Genomic DNA, 19,447 nt, shown 5'->3' with positions numbered 1-19,447 from the left:
CCTTGGGATGGATTCCTCAGGATTCCTTGGGATGGATTCCTCAGGATTTCTCGGGATTCCTTGGGATGGATTCCTTGGGATTCTTTGGGATGGATTCCTTGGGATTTTTCAGGACGGATTCCTCAGGATTCCTTGGGGTGGATTCCTCAGGATTCCTTGGGGTGGATTCCTCGGGATTGATTCCTCAGGACTCTTTGGGATGGATTCCTCGGGGTGGATTCCTCAGGATTCTTTGGGATGGATTCCTTGGGATAGATCCCTCAGGATTCCTTGAGATTCCTTGGGATGGATTCCTCAGGATTCCTCAGGATTCCTCAGGATTCCTCAGGATGGATTCTTCAGGATTTGTTGGGATTCCTCGGGATGGATTCCTCAGGATTCCTCGGGATGGATTCCTCAGGATTTCTCGGGATTCCTTGGGATTTGTCAGGATTCCTTGGGATGGATTCCTCAGGATTCCTTGAGATGGATTCCTCAGGATTCCTCGGGATTCTTTGGGATGGATTCCTTGGGATTTTTCAGGACGGATTCCTCAGGATTCCTTGGGGTGGATTCCTCAGGATTCCTTGGGATGGATTCCTCGGGATTGATTCCTCATGATTCTTTGGGATGGATTCCTTGGGATAGATCCCTCAGGATTCCTTGAGATTCCTTGGGATGGATTCCTCAGGATTCCTCAGGATTCCTCAGGATGGATTCTTCAGGATTTGTTGGGATTCCTTGGGATGGATTCCTCAGGATTCCTCGGGATGGATTCCTCAGGATTTCTCGGGATTCCTTGGGATTTGTCAAGATTCCTTGGGATGGATTCCTCAGGATTCCTTGAGATGGATTCCTCAGGATTTCTCGGGATTCCTTGGGATGGATTCCTCGGGATTCTTTGGGATGGATTCCTTGGGATTTTTCAGGACGGATTCCTCAGGATTCCTTGGGGTGGATTCCTCAGGATTCCTTGGGATGGATTCCTCGGGATTGATTCCTCAGGACTCTTTGGGATGGATTCCTCGGGGTGGATTCCTCAGGATTCTTTGGGATGGATTCCTTGGGATAGATCCCTCAGGATTCCTTGAGATTCCTTGGGATGGATTCCTCAGGATTCCTCAGGATGGATTCTTCAGGATTTGTTTGGATTCCTCGGGATGGATTCCTCAGGATTCCTCGGGATGGATTCCTCAGGATTTCTCGGGATTTGTCAGGATTCCTTGGGATGGATTCCTCAGGATTCCTCGGGATGGATTCCTCAGGATTTCTCGGGATTCCTTGGGATTCCTCGGGACGGATTCCTCGGGAGAAGCGCTCAGCACTGCTCGGCCTCCACAAACCCCTCCTTTTCCTGGCTGGCCGCCTCCACCTCGGCGTACGAGGCGCGGTTGCCGCGGTTCCGGAATTTCATGGCGGGCCAGCGGTGTGGCCTCCGCTGGGGACAGAAACACAGGCAGGGGAGCAGCTGGGACAGGGCCCCGCGCCCCGATTCCTGCTGGGAAAAGTGGGGGGAAAATGGGGGAAAAAATGGGGGGGAAAATGGGGGGAAAAATGGGGGGGAAATGGGGGGAAAATGGGGGGAAAATGGGGGGAAAATGGGGGGGAACGGGGAAAAATGGGGGGGAAATGAGGGGAAAATGGAGGGGGGAAAAATGGGGGGAAAATGGAGGGGGGAAAAATGGGGGGAAAATGGAGGGGGGAAAAATGGGGGGAAAATGGGGGGGGATGGGGGGGGATGGGGGGGTGGGGGGAAATGGGGGGGAAGGAGGGGGGGAATTGGGGAAAATGGGGGGAAATAGTCCTGGACACAAAGGGCGCTCTTGGTGTGAGCAGTTTGAGTGATATAAGTGAATTTTAAAATGTTGTTTCATGCTTCAGAAGGGTTCTTTGGAATGTGAGAAGGACACAGATCCGGGGATCTGAGATGGGGAGGATGTGGATCCAGGGATCTGAGATGGTGGGAGGGACACGGATCCAGGGATCTGAGATGAGGAGAAGGACAGAGATCCAGGGATCTGAGAGGATGAGAGGAACACGGATCCAGGGATCTGAGAGGAGGAGGATGTGGATCCAGGGATCTGAGAGGAGGGGGATGTGGATCCAGGGATCTGAGAGGAGGAGGATGTGGATCCAGGGATCTGAGAGGAGGAGGATGTGGATCCAGGGATCTGAGAGGAGGGGGATGTGGATCCAGGGATCTGAGAGGAGGAGGATGTGGATCCAGGGATCTGAGAGGAGGGGGATGTGGATCCAGGATCTGGGCTGGCTGGGAGGACCCAGATCCAGGCAAGGGGGAGGATGAGGAGGGTGGGATGGTTCCCCGGGCAGGGCTGAGCTGCTGGCTCACCTCGATGAAGAAGAGGGCGGCGCTGGACGTGGGGTGGCCGCTGATGTAGATCCCGGCCAGGATGAGCCCGGCCACCACCAGCACGGCCACCACGATGCCCACCACGGCGCCCGTGGGGATCGGGGCGCCCGCGCTCCGCGAGGGAAGGCTGCTCCCTGTGGGGAAAACGGCCAGAAGGCTTTCAGAGAGCTGTTAGATTTAAAATTCAAAATAAAATCACGCCATTTAAAATTTGAAAAACTCTACAGATTTTTTTTAAATTTACAAGATTTAAAATTTAAAAATATTTACAAAATGTGAAATTAAAAATTCTTAAAATTTACAAAATTAATAATTTAAATTAAAAAAAAATTTATTGTCCAAATCACAAATTATTACAAACAAAATTAAGTTTAAAAAAAGCCTATATTAAGTGAAAAAACCTTTAAATGCTATAACTCTTTTCACTAATAAATAAAAACCCCAAAATTAATAATAAAAATAATTATTAATAAAAATAATATATTATAATTAATATAAGAATAGAGAATATAATATAATATAATATAATATAATATAATAATAATTAATAATAAAAAACCACATAAATCAAACCCACATAAATCAGTAATAATTTAACAAAACCAAACAGCCAAAACATGAAAATCAAAGAGCCAAACAATAAAAACAAGTCAAGCGATAAAATATAATAAAATAATAAAAACATAATAAAATAATACAAATAATTCTAATAAAAAGCTCTCATCAGGATGAAACAGAGCATTCCCAGCTTTTTTTTTCACTGGCTGGAATTGCTAATTACTAATTGCTAATTACTAATCAAGGTGAGGCCAACGGGAATTGATCACTCTGGGGTCCCTGTGCTCCCCACAGGCCTGTGCACCCGGATCCAGGGAATCCCGAGTTCCCCTGGAGCAGAGGGAGGGATGAAGGCCTTCCTTACCCTCTCCTCCTGCAAACTGGTTGAGTTTGGTGTCATCTGAAAGGAGAAAACACAACAAAACTGAAAATCAGGAGCTTTCTGGGATATCCTCGTGTTTCCCGCCCAATTCCTCCCCCAGGATGGGATCTCCGGGCAGTTTTAAATCTCTGTGGGAAAGGCCAGGGGCTGAGCGGGGTGTGGGGCGTGGGTTTCCTTCCCTGAGGTGGCACCTGGAGCACAAATATCCCCAGGAAGGGCTCGAGGGGTCGTTCACTGCTCCCCGGGGAGCTCTGATCCATCACTGGGTGTCCCTGCTCAGCCTATGGAATCTGCATCCCAAATAAATCCACGGGATGATCAAAGTCCGCTTCCGTTCCTTGGCTCGTTCTGGAAGGACCAGGATCAACCACACAAGGCTTTGTCCCTCAACAGGCTCCACACGATGGCCCTCAGCAGGGGAAAATCCTGATCCGGAACTCCCAGGGCTTGGATTCCAAACCCTGATCCAGAATTCCCGGGGCTGGGCTGTGCACCAGAGCTCCAGGAGCAGACCCAGGGGGCTGGAAGGGCTGGGGAGGATGGGGATCCAAAATCGCGGCTGGGGAGGACACAGATCCAGGGATCCAGGCTGGTTGGACAGGACACAGATCCAGGGATCTGGGCTGGTTGGAAGGATGTGGATCCAGGGATCCGGGCTGGTTGGACGGGACACAGATCCAGGGATCTGGGCTGATTGGACAGGACACAGATCCAGGGATCCTGGCTGGTTGGACAGGACACAGATCCAGGGATCCGGGCTGGTTGGACGGGACACAGATCCAGGGATCTGGGCTGATTGGACAGGACACAGATCCAGGGATCCGGGCTGGTTGGACGGGACACAGATCCAGGGATCCAGGCTGGCTGGATGGGACACAGACCCAGGGATCCGGGCTGGTTGGACAGGACACAGATCCAGGGATCTGGGCTGGTTGGACGGGACACAGATCCAGGGATCCGGGCTGGTTGGACAGGACACAGATCCAGGGATCTGGGCTGGTTGGACAGGACACAGATCCAGGGATCCGGGCTGGTTGGACAGGACACTGAGGGCCAGCTCCCCTCTCTGGTGGAGCTGCTCCTCTGCCTCTCTCCACTCTCCTCCCGCTGCAGCTGCCGTTTGCTCCCTTCCAAGATCACAAATCAGCTTCGTGCCGTGTCACTCACAGCCTCTTGTTCCTTTTTTCCAAGAACCAGCGATGGGCTGGAAAACCATCTCGTGGCGGAGTTCCAACCCCCCTCATCCTCGCCTTTAATTGCTCCTTTCCAAGTCAGCCCTGCCAGGCAGGAGCTTGTTCCACCACCCAGCTCCTCCCCGGCGCTGCAGGACAATTAGGAACGCTCCTTTCTATTTATCCTAATTAGCACTTTGCTATTAAGCAGCCAAATTACGGCGCTACCTGCGGCGGAGCCGGCCCCGCGGTAATGGGATTATGGAGCTTTGGATGCCGGGGGGATCTCCAGGGGCTTTTTGTGGGGCTGGAAGGAGCAGCGATCCCAAGAAAAGAGTGATCACCACGGGAATTCCAGGCTGGGAGTCCTGGCACCAGTGAAATCCGAGCCCAGCGAAATCCCAAGCCCCTCTCTCTGGGATTGAGCCCTTCAGGACCCCGAGCGTTCTCCCCACCAGGCCTTGGCTGCTCGCTGACCTTCACTAATGGGTAAAAAAAGCTGGAAAAACCCCAAAACTCTTCCTGCCGTGCTTCACTGCCCCGGGTGTCACCTCTTGGCTGCCCTTCCTGCCCCGTCCATCCTCTCCTGTCCTCATCCCTCCCCAAGGACGGGGTTGGGTGCCCTGGGATGGTGGCAGCTGTCCCTGCCCTGGGGATGGGGGGAGCTTGGAGGTCCCTTCCAACCCAAATCCTTCTGGGATTGCAGAGCTTCACAGATCCAGGTGGAGAAAGGGACTCGGGAGGGGATTTTGGGAAGATTTGGGTGGGAAGGGGCTGGGCTGGAATTCCCAGAGCAGCTGGGGCTGCCCCTGGATCCCTGGCAGTGCCCCAGGCCAGGCTGGACAGGGCTTGGAGCACCTGGGATGGTGGCAGCTGTCCCTGCCCACGGCACAGGATGGGATTTGAGGTCCCTTCCCACCCAAACCATTCCAGGATTCTGGTCCAAAACCCCTCTGGTGTTTACTTGGGTTCGGATTTGCTGTTTGAGGTGAAAGATCTGTCTGGGGATCAGGATCAGGGATGGGGGGTCACCTGTCTGGGGACAATCCCAGGCCCAGGGTCACCTGTGGGTAGGGTCACCTGTCCAGGGTCACCCCTGGGGCTGGGATCACCTCTCCAGGGACACCCTGAGGGCTGTTGTCACCTGCCTGGGGACACCCCCAGGAGCAGGATCACCTGTCCAGGGTCACCCCCGGGGCCAGGGTCACCTGTGGGCAGGGTCACCTGTCCAAAGACACCCCCCAGGGCCGGGGTCACCTGTCTGGGGACACCCCCGGGGCCAGGGTCACCCCTGGGGCTGGGATCACCTGTCCGGGGACAATCCCAGGGCTCGTGTCACCTGTCCGGGGACACCCCCGGGGTCACCTGCCGGGCACCCACCCTCGGTGGTGAGGCTGTCGAGGAAGAGCGAGGCCGTGGGGGAGGTGACAGCGCCGGGCTGCGGGGACACGGAGCTGCCCGGGGGCGCCGAGTAGTGCCCGCCTTCCGCTAGATCCTGACAGGTGTTTGCATCCGACTGGTGGGAGAGAAGGGAGAATCTGGGTTGAAAGGAGAGTTGGGAGCTGCCCGGCAGGAACTCCAGGGGTCAAACCCTGCAGGGGAAGGAGAGGAGGAGGAGGTCCAGAAGTGACCCGGAGCGGGGAGAAGGGAGGAAAATTTGGGAAGGATTTCAGCAGGACAAGGGACAAGTCCTGGGACAAGCCCTGGGGACAAGTCCTGGGAGAAACCCTGGGACAAGTCCTGGGGACAAATCCCGGGAGAAATCCTGGGGACAAATCCCGGGAGAAACCCTGGGACAAATCCCAGGAGAAACCCTGGGGACAAGCCCTGGGAGAAATCCTGGGGACAAGCCCTGGGAGAAATCCCAGGACAAATCCCGGGACAAGCCCTGGGGACAAACCTGGGAGAAACCCTGGGAGAAATCCCAGGAGAAGCCCTGGGAGAAATCCTGGGACAAATCCTGGGACAAGCCCTGGGGACAAACCTGGGAGAAACCCTGGGGACAAATCCCAGGAGAAACCCTGGGGACAAGCCCTGGGAGAAACCCTGGGGACAAGCCCTGGGAGAAATCCTGGGACAAATCCCAGGAGAAACCCTGGGGACAAGTCCTTCGTGCACCTCAGGGGGACCCCATGTGGGTCCAGTGGCCTCTGAGGGGTTGGTGACCTCTGTTCCCCTCACTCAGCCCTGGGTTAATGGGAAATAAAGCTGAGTTTTCGGTAGGAAAGGAGAATAAAATCACTAAAAAATCACCCAAAAAAACCCGCCAAAAAAAAAAAAAAAAAAAAAAAAAAACCCCGAACAAAAAACCCCACACAAAACCAAAAAAAAAAAAAATCCAAACCAAACCAGAGAAAAACAAACAAAAAACACCAAAAAAAAATATAAAACCCCATCAAAATCAAAGCAAACAAATCAAACCCACAAAAAGGAAACAAAAATAAGGGAAAAAAAAAGAAAAAAAAAAAGAAGAAAGGGGAAAAAAAGAGAAGAGGCCAAAGCAGAAGCAGATGTTTGGTCAGAGCTGATCCTGGGGAGTTCTGGGATCGTTTTGCTCCCAGGGACACAAACAGGGCTCGTCCCTCCCTGCCTGCAGTGAGTAAGAGTCACGCTCCTGGAGGAGGGGGGAATGGGAATAAAGGGGGGAATGGGAATAAAGAGAAAAATGGGAATAAGGGGGAATGGGAATAATGGAAAAATGGGAATAAAGGGGGGAATGGGAATAAAGGGATGTAAAGGGAATAAAGGGATATCCCAAGGGTTATCCCAAGGGAAATGTAAAAGGAACAAAGGGAAATCCTAAGGGAATAAAGGAATACCTAAAGGGAACAAAGGGAAGCCCCAAGGGAGGCTCAGTCTGGTCCAGAACACCCTGGGTCACACAGAGAGGAGCACTCTTTTTTTTTTTTTGGGGCCATGGATTTCCTGTGGCTCAGCCCCATTCCCTGCCCTCAGGAAGGGATTGGGATTGGGACTGGGATTTATTGGGATTGGGACTGGGACTGATTGGGACTAGGACTGGGATTTATTTGGATTGGGATTGATTGGGACTGGGACTGGGACTGGGATTTATTTGGACTGGGACTGGGATTGACTGGGACTAGGATTTATTTGGATTAGGACTGGGATGGATTGGGATTGGGACTGGGATTTATTTGGACTGGGATGGATTGGGATTGGGACTGGGATTTATCGGGACTGGGATTTATTGGAACTGGGACTGGGATTTATTTGGACTAGGATTTATTTGGATTAGGACTGGGTTTTATTTGAACTAGGACTGGGATTTTTTGGGACTGGGATTGGGATTTATTGAGACTGGGATTTATGGGGATTGGGGCTGGGATTTATTTGGATTGGGACTGGGATTTATTGAGACTGGGATTTATTTGGTCTGGGACTGGGATTTATTGAGACTGGGATTTATTTGGTCTGGGACTGGGATTTTTTGGGACTGGGATTTATGGGGATTGGGGCTGGGATTTTTTGGGACTGGGATTTATTTGGATTTGGACTGGGATTTATTTGGATTTGGACTGGGATTTTTTGGGACTGGGACTGGGACTGGGATTTTTTGGGACTGGGATTTATGGGGATTGGGACTGGGATTTATGGGGGCTGGGATTTATTTGGATTGGGACTGGGATTTATTGAGACTGGGATTTATGGGGTCTGGGACTGGGATGTTTTGGGGCTGGGATTTTTTGGGACTGGGATTCATTTGGATTGGGACTGGGATTTTTTGGGACTGGGATTTATTTGGATTGGGACTGGGATTTATTGAGACTGGGATTTATTTGGTCTGGGACTGGGATTTTTTGGGACTGGGATTTATGGGGATTGGGGCTGGGATTTTTTGGGACTGGGATTTATTGGGATTGGGGCTGGGGCTCTCCGGGCTCACCTGGCCGCAGCCGTAGCTCAGCCACTCCTCCCGGTACCGGTCGAAGCCGCTGGAGCACCTGTGGGGAAAACCAGGATTATCCAGGGCCGGGCTGTGGGAAATGGGAAATGCTCAAAACTCGACAGAAGGTTCACAGAATGTACATTTATATACAGACTTTGAGACAAGAAATGCTGATTTAGAAATGATATGGAGTAGGACAGACATTGGTGGGGGGAAAATGAAATTAGAAACAAGTTTCAAAAGGTGGCCTTGCAAATAAAACGGGATGCTCTGGAGAAATAGAACAGTTTATATAATAAAATATAATACATGTCTATAAATAAAATAGAAAAATATATATAATGGAAGTTGTGTTGTGGTGGGAACCGTGAGGGGTAACTTTAGATTATTATCTGTAAGGCATTTAATTTACAGCACGGTGTGGCTAAAACTGATTGGCAAAAGGAGAGGGGAAATGAGGAGAAAATGAGAGGGAAAAATCAGGAGAGAAGGTGAGGGAAATTGGGAGAGAAGGAGAGGAAAAATCAGGAGGAGAGAGGGGAAATGAGGAGAAAAGGAGATGAAAATTGGGAGGAAAGGAGAGGGGAAATTGGGAGGAAAGGAGAAGGAAAACAGGAGAAAAGGAGAAGGAAATTGGGAAAAAAGGAGATGGGGAATCAGGAGAAAAGGAGAGGGAAATGAGGAGAAAAAGGGAGGGGAAAGTGGGAGAACAGGAGAGGGAAAACAAGAAAAGGAGAGGGGGAATCAGGAGAGAGGCCCGCGCTGAGTTTGAGTTTCCACTGCCCGGACTCGGTGCCAGGGCAAGGCCGTGAGACCCACGAGGTTCCCTGGGCTCCTTCCAGCAACATCTGCACAGGAAAAACACTGCAGGAGCTCCAGATGACATCAGGCAAACACCAGCCCGAGAATTCCCTGCAGGAACGGGGAATGGAGCAGAGCTCTGACCTTTGGAAAGGCTCAAACCCCGAACAATTCCTGCAAAAACTGATTTACCCACCGGGGAAAGCAGAAACCACAAAAAACCTTCTGAGATCTTTGCTCCAAGTCCAGTTCCTGTCACAATTATGGGCTCAGCAGAGGTAAAAAAAACCACGGATTTTGTTCTTTAGGAGAGAGCTGGGACGAGTCAGGGTTGGAATCACGAGGCTGGGATGGCAGCTCCAAGCCTGGAGCTCTTTGGGGAGGATCCTCTGGCCCTACAGGAGCAGCCTGGCTGGAAGGCAGCGGTGACAGTGACCCTCCTGCTCCAGCTCTGCACTCCCAGCACCGTCCTGCCAGCGGGGATTCCCACTGGGAAGCTGAGCTGCCCCCAGGGACAGCAGAGAGCACCAGCAGCTGGGTGGGAAAGGGTTAAAGAGGAAGGAAAAGGGTTAAGGAGGGTGGGAAAGGATTAAAGGAGGATGAAAGAGGGTTAAAGGAGGGTGGAAAGGGGTTAAAGAGGGTGAAAAGGATGGGAAAAGGTTAAAGGAGGATGGAAAAAGGTTAAAGAGGAAAGAAAAGGGTTAAAGAGGGTGAAAAGGGTTAAAAGGGTGGGAAAGGGTTAAAGAGGAAGGAAAAGGGTTAAAGAGGGTGGGGAGGGGCTGGGATGGAATTCCCAGAGCAGCTGTGGCTGCCCCTGGATCCCTGGCAGTGTCCCAGGGCTTGGAGCAGCCTGGGACAGTGGGAGGTGGCCCTGGTGGCCCTGGGGTGGCTCTGGAGGGGCTTTGAGGTCTCTCCCCCAACCCAAAGCATTCCGTGATCTGATAAAATCCCATTTGCCAAACGCCGGGATCGGGAACAAACAGGACAAGGAAGGGTTTGAGCAGGGCTCAGCCCAAACCAGGCCCCAGCTTTGCCACCGAAGCCACCCCAGGATGAGAATGTCCCCCTGCCAAGTGCCACCACCCCGGCTCGGGGGTGTCCCGGGGACTCAGAGCTGCTTTGGGGTGGCTCAGGGGACAGGGAGGGGGTGGCAGGTGGCATCAGCAGAGCGGGTTTCCCACGGCACAGGATCTGTGTCACTGGGTCCCCTCCCCTGCCACCAGCTCTCAATAAATGCTGCAGCTCCATCTCATTAAATCTGTTCTGTTCAACCCTGCCCGAGCTGGGGGAGAGCAGGGACAGCTCCTCATCCTCCATCCAACCCCAAAAAAATCAGAAAACTCCCCCCACACCTTTTCTGGCCCCATTCCTGATCAGCAGGGCCTGTCCCACAGAGAGGATTGTCCCCAACGCTGTCCCCTCCCTGCCCTTCCACTGATCCCAGCCCAGGCCAGGACAAGTTTCCCCCGTTTTTAACCTCACTGACAAAAATCTGAGTCCTGCCTCAGGTCCCAGCTTGTTCCAGGACTAAAAATCCCCAGGAAGTGCAGCTTTGGAGTGGCTTGGAATCGGAGATCAGGTCACGGCTGAGCCACAGCCGTGGGGCCAAGAGCAGCGCCCCAAAAAGCAACAAAAATGGGAAATAATAACTAAAAAAAGCAGGAACACTGCTGGGAACAGCACGGGCAGCAGGCAGGGCAGGGGCTGGGGGCAGAACCTCTGCAGGACGTGGCACCAGCTGCAGTTGAAGGTCAGCTCCGAGCTCAGGCACGTTTCACAGCTCTGGTGCTGCAGGCAGGCTGCAAAACAGAGAGGGGAGAGGCTCCAGCCTGGCGTGGCAGCAGCTCCCTGGCCACGGACAGAAACACGGGACAGCCGCTCCCCAGGGACCCCAGGATGGGCTGGAGACCCCAGGATGGGCTGAGCTGCTCCCCAGGGACCCCAGGATGGGCTGGAGACCCCGGGGCAGGCTGACTTGGGGACCCCAGGATGGGGTGAGCTGCTCCCTGGGGACCCCAGGATGGGCTGGAGACCCCAGAGTGGGGGGGAGCTGCTCCCCAGGACAGGCTGAGCTGCTCCCCAGGGACCCCAGGATGGGGTGAGCTGCTCCCCAGGGACCCCAGGATGGGCTGGAGACCCCAGAGTTGGGGGGAGCTGCTCCCCAGGACAGGCTGAGCTGCTCCCCAGGGACCCCAGGATGGGCTGAGCTGCTCCCTGCTGACAGCACCCCCTCCCTCCACGACCCCAAACCCCAGGAGATGGGTGGCATCCCCCCCCCCAGCCCCCCAGCCCCTGCCTTGGCTGCCTCCTCAGGCTGGAACTGAGAGCCTGCTGGGGTTTGTGGGTGGCATTTGGGGTGCCCGGGGGCGGCGGCACTCACTGGGCAGCGGGGTGAACTCCACAGCTGCCAGGCTGCTGATCCTGCTGGTGTCCAGCTCCACACGGTGGTACTCATAGATCGTCCTGCGCCGGGACTCTGCAACAGAGCCTGGGCTTTAAACCCGGCTTAAACCCGTGCCCAGGGCTGGGCCGGGCTCTGGGGGAGCTGCTGACAGGCACAGCTGGCCCCAGGGGTGGGGTTGTGCCCTTGGAGGTGCAGGAGGAGGGCTGGGGTGGGAAACGGATTTGTAGGAAATTCCCAACATTTCCTACAAAATTCCTACAAATTTCCCTGTCCAGGGACGTGGACAGCTGTCCATTGAGGGGGAAACTGGAGAATGAAACTTCCCACTTGTCCTTTTCCAGTGGATCAGGGCAGGACTGTCAGCTGGGAGCAGCATTTGTGACATTGCCAGGGATGGAATCACAGGGCCACGTCCTGCTCGAGGGCAGCAGCGTCCCCATCCCACCTGGGACACGTGGGACTGCTCCCCAAATCCAGGTACCCCCTCCCTGAGACACCTGGAACTGCTCCCCCCATCCAGGCACCCCTCCCTGAGACACCTGGAACATGTGGGACTGCTCCCCAAATCCAGGTTCCCCCTCCCTGAGACACCTGGAACATGTGGGACTGCTCCCCAAATCCAGGTACCCCCTCCCTGAGCACCTGGAACTGCTCCCCCCATCCAGGCATCATCTCCCTGGGACACCTTGGGACACCTGGGACTGCTCCCCAAATCCAGGTACCCCCTCCCTGGGACACATGGGACACGTGGGACTGCTCCCCAAATCCAGGTACCCCCTCCCTGAGACACCTGGGACACGTGGGACTGCTCCCCAAATCCAGGTACCCCCTCCCTGAGCACCTGGAACTGCTCCCCCAATCCAGGTACCCCCTCCCTGGGACACCTGGAACATGTGGAACTGCTCTCCCCATCCAGGTACCCCTCCCTGAGCACCTGGAACTGCTCCCCTCATCCAGGCATCCCTCCCTAAGCACCCTCCCAGCTCCCCTCCACCTGGGCTACCAGCCCACACCCTCCAGTGGCCCCCACTCCTCATCTCTCCCATCCCAAAATGCCCCACAGCATTTGGGCAGAGGCTGCTCCAAATCCCTCACCCCAAACTGGAAGGTTTGGGATCAATCTCCTCCTTCAGGGAAGAAGTTTAGGCTGCAGCACCACTCTGGGCTGCAAAGCAGCACTTGGAGGGCTTTAATTGCGCCTGGCCAGAGCTTCAGCAGCCTTTTCCTGGCAGGATTCTCACCTACAAACGATTGTGGGGCTTTTTTGAGGAGTGTCCGTGTACAAACCTCGAGATAAGGAACGCTGACTTTGAGGCGTTTACAGCGTAGTGTAGCAAAGGCTGTGAGCCAAAAAAAACCCACTTCTAGTGTTTTGTAATTAGGAAATATTTGGCTTCCGATTGGGATGGCATGAATTGAAACATCTGTGTTGTCTCACCCTTCACACGAGAGTGAAAATTAAATAAAAGGTTTTTCAAGTGCCTCTCAGTTGTCCCGTTTCTAGGTCAGAACAAAAAAATACTTCATCCAACAGGCCGGCCTTGCCCAGCTAAGCCAAGCCCAGCTAAGCTCAGCCCAGCTCAGCCCAGCCCAGCCCCCTCTCCGGCCAGGGCCGGGCTCCAGCCCTCCCTGAGCCGCTCCCAGGCAGCTCCAAACAAACATCAGCCGGCTCTGAGTCACGGCCTGCAGCCTCCCCCTGATGCCTCAGGTTTTAGTTTTTCTATTTTTCGCATTCTGCGCCGCTTCGGTGTGTGGGTCTGGGTTCATATTATGGGATGGTGAGCTCTGTGCACAGAGCAGGGAGACAAAACAATTCCTGCTCCAGCTGGGGACCAGGGACAAATGATCCAAATCCCAGCCCAGGAGCACAAACAGCGTGGAATGGAGAGAGGAAAACAAGGATGGGGCTGGATGGGATAAAGTTGGAACGGGACAATGAACTGCAAGGTGCAAATGGAGCAGAGCTGAGCCAAGGGAGAGACCCCGGGAGCGCTCGTGCATTTTGGGACCATTTGGGTTCATTTTGGGTTCATTTTGTGACTATTTTGGTTCCTTTTGCTTCATTTTGGGACCATTTGGGTTCATTTTGGTTCATTTTGTGACTATTTTGGTTCATTTTGGGTTCATTTGGGTTCATTTTGGGTTCATTTTGTGACCATTTTGGGTTCACCTTGGCTGCAGCCCTGGCTGGGCTCTCGTGCTGCCCAAGGTGGATCCACGGAGGAGATCCTTTGAATAAATCCCTAATTTATTCTGTGACTCTGGCCTCAGTTCCAGCTCAGCCTTCTCAAGGCATCCCCCCGAGCTCCCAGGGCTCCTGCAGCCGCTTCCCCCCAAAAATCTCCTCCTGCCCCCCCAGACCGGGCCGTGTCCCCTTCCCCCCGGGGCCAGCAGGGTCTGTCCCCCGCTCGGGATGGTGACATCCCAAAAAGGGATCCAAAAAGGGGATCCCAAAAAGAGATCCCAAAAAGGAATTCCAAAAAGGGGATCCCAAAAGGGGATCCCAAAAAGAGATCCCAAAAAGAGATCCCAAAAAGGGTCACAGGGAACATGAGGGGCAGGCAAACCCCACACCCCTGCTCACACTCGCTGGGAATCCCAGCAGGGCATCCTCCCACCCCGAAATCCCCCAAGAGGAGGATCCCACCGCTCTCCCTGCGGGATCAGCTCCCCCGGGGACTCACCAGGCACGTCGGGAGAAGGGTTGAGCACCATGAAGGCGTCGGAGAGCCCGGCCTTCACGGGGTGCTGGCTGGCGCTGATCTGCAGGACGGGCACCGGGATCTGCCCGGGGACAGAGGGTGGGACAGAGGGTGGGACAGATGCCAGCAATGTCCAAGGCCTCTCCCAGCCCCCCCAGGCACCCTCCTGCCCCACCACCTCACCTCCTTGTAGCCGAAGACGATCCTCCCGCTGCTGTGCAGGGCGGCCTGGAAGGTGAAGCTGCCCATGTCCTCCTTGCCCTGCAGATAAACCTTGTCCCACTGCACCACAAACACCGTCCCTGGGGGTGACCGGGGCTGCTCAGTCCTTCCCTCTCCCCCTGCTCCGTCAAACCTCACCCCCCGACCTCCCGCGTCCGCTGGGAGCAGAGCGGAACTCCCGGCGCGTTCCTGCCTCAGCGGTGGCCGCGCTGAGCCCACCGGGGCTGAGGAGGAGCGGGAGGAGCTGCGCTCACCGTTGTCCAGGTACCGCACGGTGGAGTTCCGCGAGTAGCTGGGGTTGAAGTTGGCCATGAGGGGGGCGATGTACTGCGTGGCCGTGAGCATGCGGTGGATGACGTCCCCCGTGAAGATGAAACCTGAGCGGGCGGAGGATGAAGCAGGAGACGCTCGCCCTCCTCCTCCCGGCCTCCCACCACCCTGCCCTGCCTCACCCGTCCCTTTTTGTTCCACTCCAACCCCGCTGTGTGCCCCCGCTCTCTGCAGGAGCAGAGGGAGCAGCAGCTGCCGACTCCCCGAGGAGATCCGGGGTGCAGGGAGGGGTGGGAAGGGCTGGAGCTCTCTGAGCTCCCTGGGGCTCAGGGATGGGGCGTGAGGGCAGAGCCAGCACCAGAGCCCTGTCCAGGCCCCACCGTGGGCATCGCATTGCATCCTCTCCATCCCATCCCATCCTGCCCATCCCGTGCCACGGATCCCACCCCATGGATCTCATCCCATGGATCCCATCCCATGGATCCCATCCCATGGATCTCATCCCATGGATCCCACCCCATCCCATGGATCCCATCCCATCCCACGGATCCCATCCCATGGAACCCCTCCCATCCCACAGATCCCATCCCATCCCACAGATCCCATCCCATGGATCCCATCCCATCCCATGGATCCCACCTCATCCCATGGATCCCATCCCATGGATCCCATCCCATCCCGTGGATCTCATGCCATCCCATCCCATCCCACGGATCCCATCCCATGGATCCCATGGATCCCATCCCATGGATCCCATCCCATCCATCCCGTGGATCCCACCCCACGGATCGCACGGATCCCATCCCGTGTCCCGTCCGCTCACCGCCGGTGGCGATGGTGACCTGCCGCAGGAGGTGGCCGTAGAAGGGGAAGTCAAAGGACAGGACAATCCTCTGTGGGATGGAGAGAGGGGAGAGGCACGCTCAGCCCTCGGGAAAACTCCGGGAACGGCGGGAGAGGGGTGGGAGAGGGGTGGGAGAGAGGGATGGGGAGAGGGATGGGGAGAGGGATGGAGAGGGATGGGAGAGAGGGATGGAGAGAGGGATGGAGAGGGATGGAGAGAGGGGTGGGAGAGAGGGATGGGAGAGAGGGCTGGGAAGAGGGATGGGAGAGGGATGGGAGAGGGGTGGCAGAGGGGCGGGCAGAGGGATGGGAGAGAGGGATGGGGAGAGAGATGGGGAGAGGGACCCTGCAGGTTCCTTCCTCCCTGGAACGAGCAGGAGGCCACAAACTCTTCCTAAACCCTGAAACTTCCCAAGCCTGTCACAGGGCCCCCGCTGCCCCTGGGCCACCCCCGTGGGGCATGGGGACACGGGGACACCGTGGGGCTCCCTGGGCCACTCCTGCCAGACCTGGGGACACGGGGACACCGCGGGGCTCCCAGTGCTGGGCGCGGGGACACCGGGACACCGCGGGGCTGTCTCTGGGCCACCCCTGCTGGACATGGGGACACGGGGACAGCGCGGGCTCACCGAGGCCTGGCGGTGCGTGTTGGAGAGGATCCCGTGGACCCTGACGTGGCTCCCGTTGGCCGCGGCCAGGTCCACCCAGAGCCCCCGGCGCCGCGCGTCCCCCGGGCCGAAGATCCGCGACACGTAGTAGCTGTGGTTGTCCTCCTGCGGGGACAGGGGGACACGGCGACGGGGTGGCACGGGGTGACCCGGGGGGCGGGAGCAGCGGGGATGGGTTCCTGACACAAAGCAGGGATATAATCCAGGGGAAATTAGGGGAAAATCAGGGATAAATCCAGGATAGATCTGACACAAAGCAGGGATATAATCCAGGGGAAATTAGGGGAAAATCAGGGATAAATCCAGGATAGATCCGGGATAGCATGGATAAATCCGGGAAAAATTCAGGATAAATCCAGGATAAATCTAGGATAAACTCCAGAAAAATCTAGGAAAAACCTGGGATAAACCCAGGATAAATCCAAGATAAATCTGGGATAAACCGAGGAAAAATCTGGGATAAATCCAGGATAAGTCCAGAATAAAGCCAGGAAAAAAATCCAGGATAAATCCAGGAAAAACCCAGGATAAACCTGGGGAAAATCCGAGATAAATCCGGGATAGACCCAGGAAAAACCCAGGAATAATCCAGGAAAAACCCAGAAAAAAAAAAAAAAAAAGAAAAAAAAAAGAAAAAATCAAAAATCTTGGATAAATCTGGGATAAATCTGGGATAAATCCAGGGAAAATCTAGGAAAAATCCAGGAAAGATCTGGGAAAGATCCGGGAAAGATCCGGGATAAATCCAGGGGAAAACCCGGGAAAAATCCAGGGATAAATCTGAGATAAATCCAGGAAAAAATCCAGAAAAAAAACCCGGGATAAATCCGGGATAAACCCACGGCACGGCAAACACACGGCCCAGAGGACAGGATGAGCCCTGGCAGCAGCGGCCCGGTGTGGGGGGGTGGTGGATGGGGGACAGGGTCGGGATGTGCCCCGGGTGACCCCCCCGGAGCTCCGGGAGGGAGCAGCTCCCGCGTTGCTGTCACCCAGACAGAGACCCCGGTGAATGAAGGTCTTTTTTTTGGCCCAGCGATGGGGTTTTAAGAACTTTTATTCTATTTTTAGCCTCGTGTGAAGGGTGAGACGGTGCAGATGTTGTCGTTTACGCCATTGCTCCTGACAACATCGATCTCATTCTGGAACATTTCTGAACCAACGTTTCTCCTCTCACTGTTTACACACAAACGCACCCGACGTGAACTTCCTATCAAACTCAGAGAGTTCCCAACAAATTCATTTCCTAAATTACCCCAAGTGTCCCCTGGATTACCCTGGATTACCCCAAGTGTCCCCCTAAATTACCCCAAGTGTCCCCAAGTGTCCCCTGGGGCTGCCAGCAGCACACCCTGAGCCCCCTGTCCCTGGTGGCACTGCTCAGGTGCCAGCCCGGCCACAGCGTGGTCAGGAACCTGCTGGGGACACCCCTGAGCCCCCTGAGCCCCCTGTTCCTGGTGGCACTGCCACCCAGGTGCCAGCCCTGCCACAGCCACCCCAGCACGGTCAGGGACCTGCCAAGGGACACGCAACTCTGCTGGGGACACCCCCCGGCCCCCTTCTCGCTGGTGGCACTGCTCAGGTGCCAGCCCGGCCACAGCGTGGTCAGGAACCTGCTGGGGACACCCCTGAGCCCCCTGAGCCCCCTGTTCCTGGTGGCACTGCCACCCAGGTGCCAGCCCTGCCACAGCCACCCCAGCACGGTCAGGGACCTGCCAAGGGACACGCAACTCTGCTGGGGACACCCCCCGGCCCCCTTCTCGCTGGTGGCACTGTCCAGGTGCCAGCTCTGCCACAGAGTGGTCAGTGACCTGCCAGGGGACACCCCAGACCCCTCTTCCTGGTGGCACTGTCACCCAGGTGCCAGCTCTGCCACTGCCACCCCAGAGTGGTCAGTGCTGGGGACATAAGGGTGCTGGGGACACCCCTGAACCCCTCCTGTCCCTGGTGGCACTGTCCAGGTGCCAGCCCTGCCACAGCGTGGTCAGTGACCTGCCAAGGGACACGCAGCTCTGCTGGGGACACCCCCAAACTCCCTTCTCCATGGTGGCACTGCCCAGGTGCCAGCCCTGCCACTGCCACCCCAGCGTGGTCAGGGACCTGCTGGGGACACGCAGCTCTGCTGGGGACACCCCCAGACCCCCTGAGCCCCCTGTCCCTGGTGACCCAGGTGCCAGCCCAGCCCAGCGTGGTCAGGGACCTGCTGGTGACACCGGCCACCCCCAGCGCGGGCTCTGCGCCGGGAATGGACGGACGGACGGACAGACAGACACAGCTGGGAGCCACCGCCTGCCAGGGGAGGCGCTTCACCCCGAGGAGCAGTGAGGGGGGAGAAGGGGAATGTCTGCATTTCCTTGGGAAGCGCTCCCCGCTCCGTGCCAGCGCTGGCACACGGCCCCGCGCGCCGCTTGTCCCCATCTGACCCCCAGAACCCTCTCTGACACCCCAAAAACCTTTTCTGATCCCCCAAAACCTTCCCTTACCCCCTAAAACTTTCTCTGATCCCGTAAAACCCTTCCCTGACCCCCCAAAACCTTCTCTGATCCCCAGAACCCTCTCTGACACACCAAAAACCTTCTCTGATCCCCTAAAACCCTTCCCTGAACCCCAGAACTCCCTCTGACCCCTAAAAACTTTTCCTGACACCCCAAAAACCCTTCTCTGACCCACAAAACTCCCTCTGACCCCCAAAAACCTTCTGTGACACCCCAAAAACCTTCTCCGATCCCCAGAACCCTTCCCTGACTCAAAACCCCTCTCTGACCCCAGAACCCTTCTCTGATCCCCCAAAACTCCCTCTGGCCCCAAAATCCTTATCTGATTCCCCCAAAACTTTTCTCTGACCCAAAAAGCCTCTCCCTGACTCCCCAAACTCCCTCTGACACCCAGAACCCTCATCTGACCCCCAAAACCCTTCTCTGACCCCCAAAATTCCTCTCTGACCCCCAGCACCCTTATCTGATCCTGTCCTCGCACTGGGCACCAATAATGTATTTGTTTTGGTTTAGGGTAAATTTGGGAGAGAATTTTGAAGGATTTTTGGGTTTTTTTAGAAAGTGGCTTTAATTGGGGTTTTTTTTTAATTAGTTTGGGAGTTGTTTTTTTTTGGTTTTGGTTTGGTTTGGTTTTTTTTGAGAGAGAAGTGGAGGGAAAACACGTTCATTAAAT

General features: G+C 55.5%; 1 protein-coding gene across 1 annotated transcript; it reads right to left on the bottom strand.

Moving 5' to 3' along the window:
- Positions 1–1,181: 1,181 nt before the first annotated feature.
- Positions 1,182–17,430, bottom strand: PLXDC1 (plexin domain containing 1). Its single transcript, XM_038162849.1, has 13 exons — positions 17,392–17,430; positions 16,241–16,525; positions 15,592–15,661; positions 14,753–14,875; positions 14,460–14,578; positions 14,259–14,358; positions 11,551–11,646; positions 10,888–10,969; positions 8,367–8,424; positions 5,843–5,978; positions 3,273–3,308; positions 2,330–2,484; positions 1,182–1,417 (listed from the first exon to the last, which is right to left on the bottom strand). Exons 1-13 carry the CDS (start codon positions 17,428–17,430, stop codon positions 1,298–1,300), a joined length of 1,419 nt encoding a protein of 472 aa, XP_038018777.1. The 3' UTR covers positions 1,182–1,297.
- Positions 17,431–19,447: the final 2,017 nt, after the last annotated feature.

The sequence above is a fragment of the Motacilla alba genome, chromosome 27, assembly GCF_015832195.1.
Source record: "Motacilla alba alba isolate MOTALB_02 chromosome 27, Motacilla_alba_V1.0_pri, whole genome shotgun sequence".
NCBI classification, from domain to species: Eukaryota; Metazoa; Chordata; class Aves; order Passeriformes; family Motacillidae; genus Motacilla; species Motacilla alba.
Note: the sequence above shows the minus strand (reverse complement) of the source record. Positions and strands in the feature narration are given on the sequence as shown.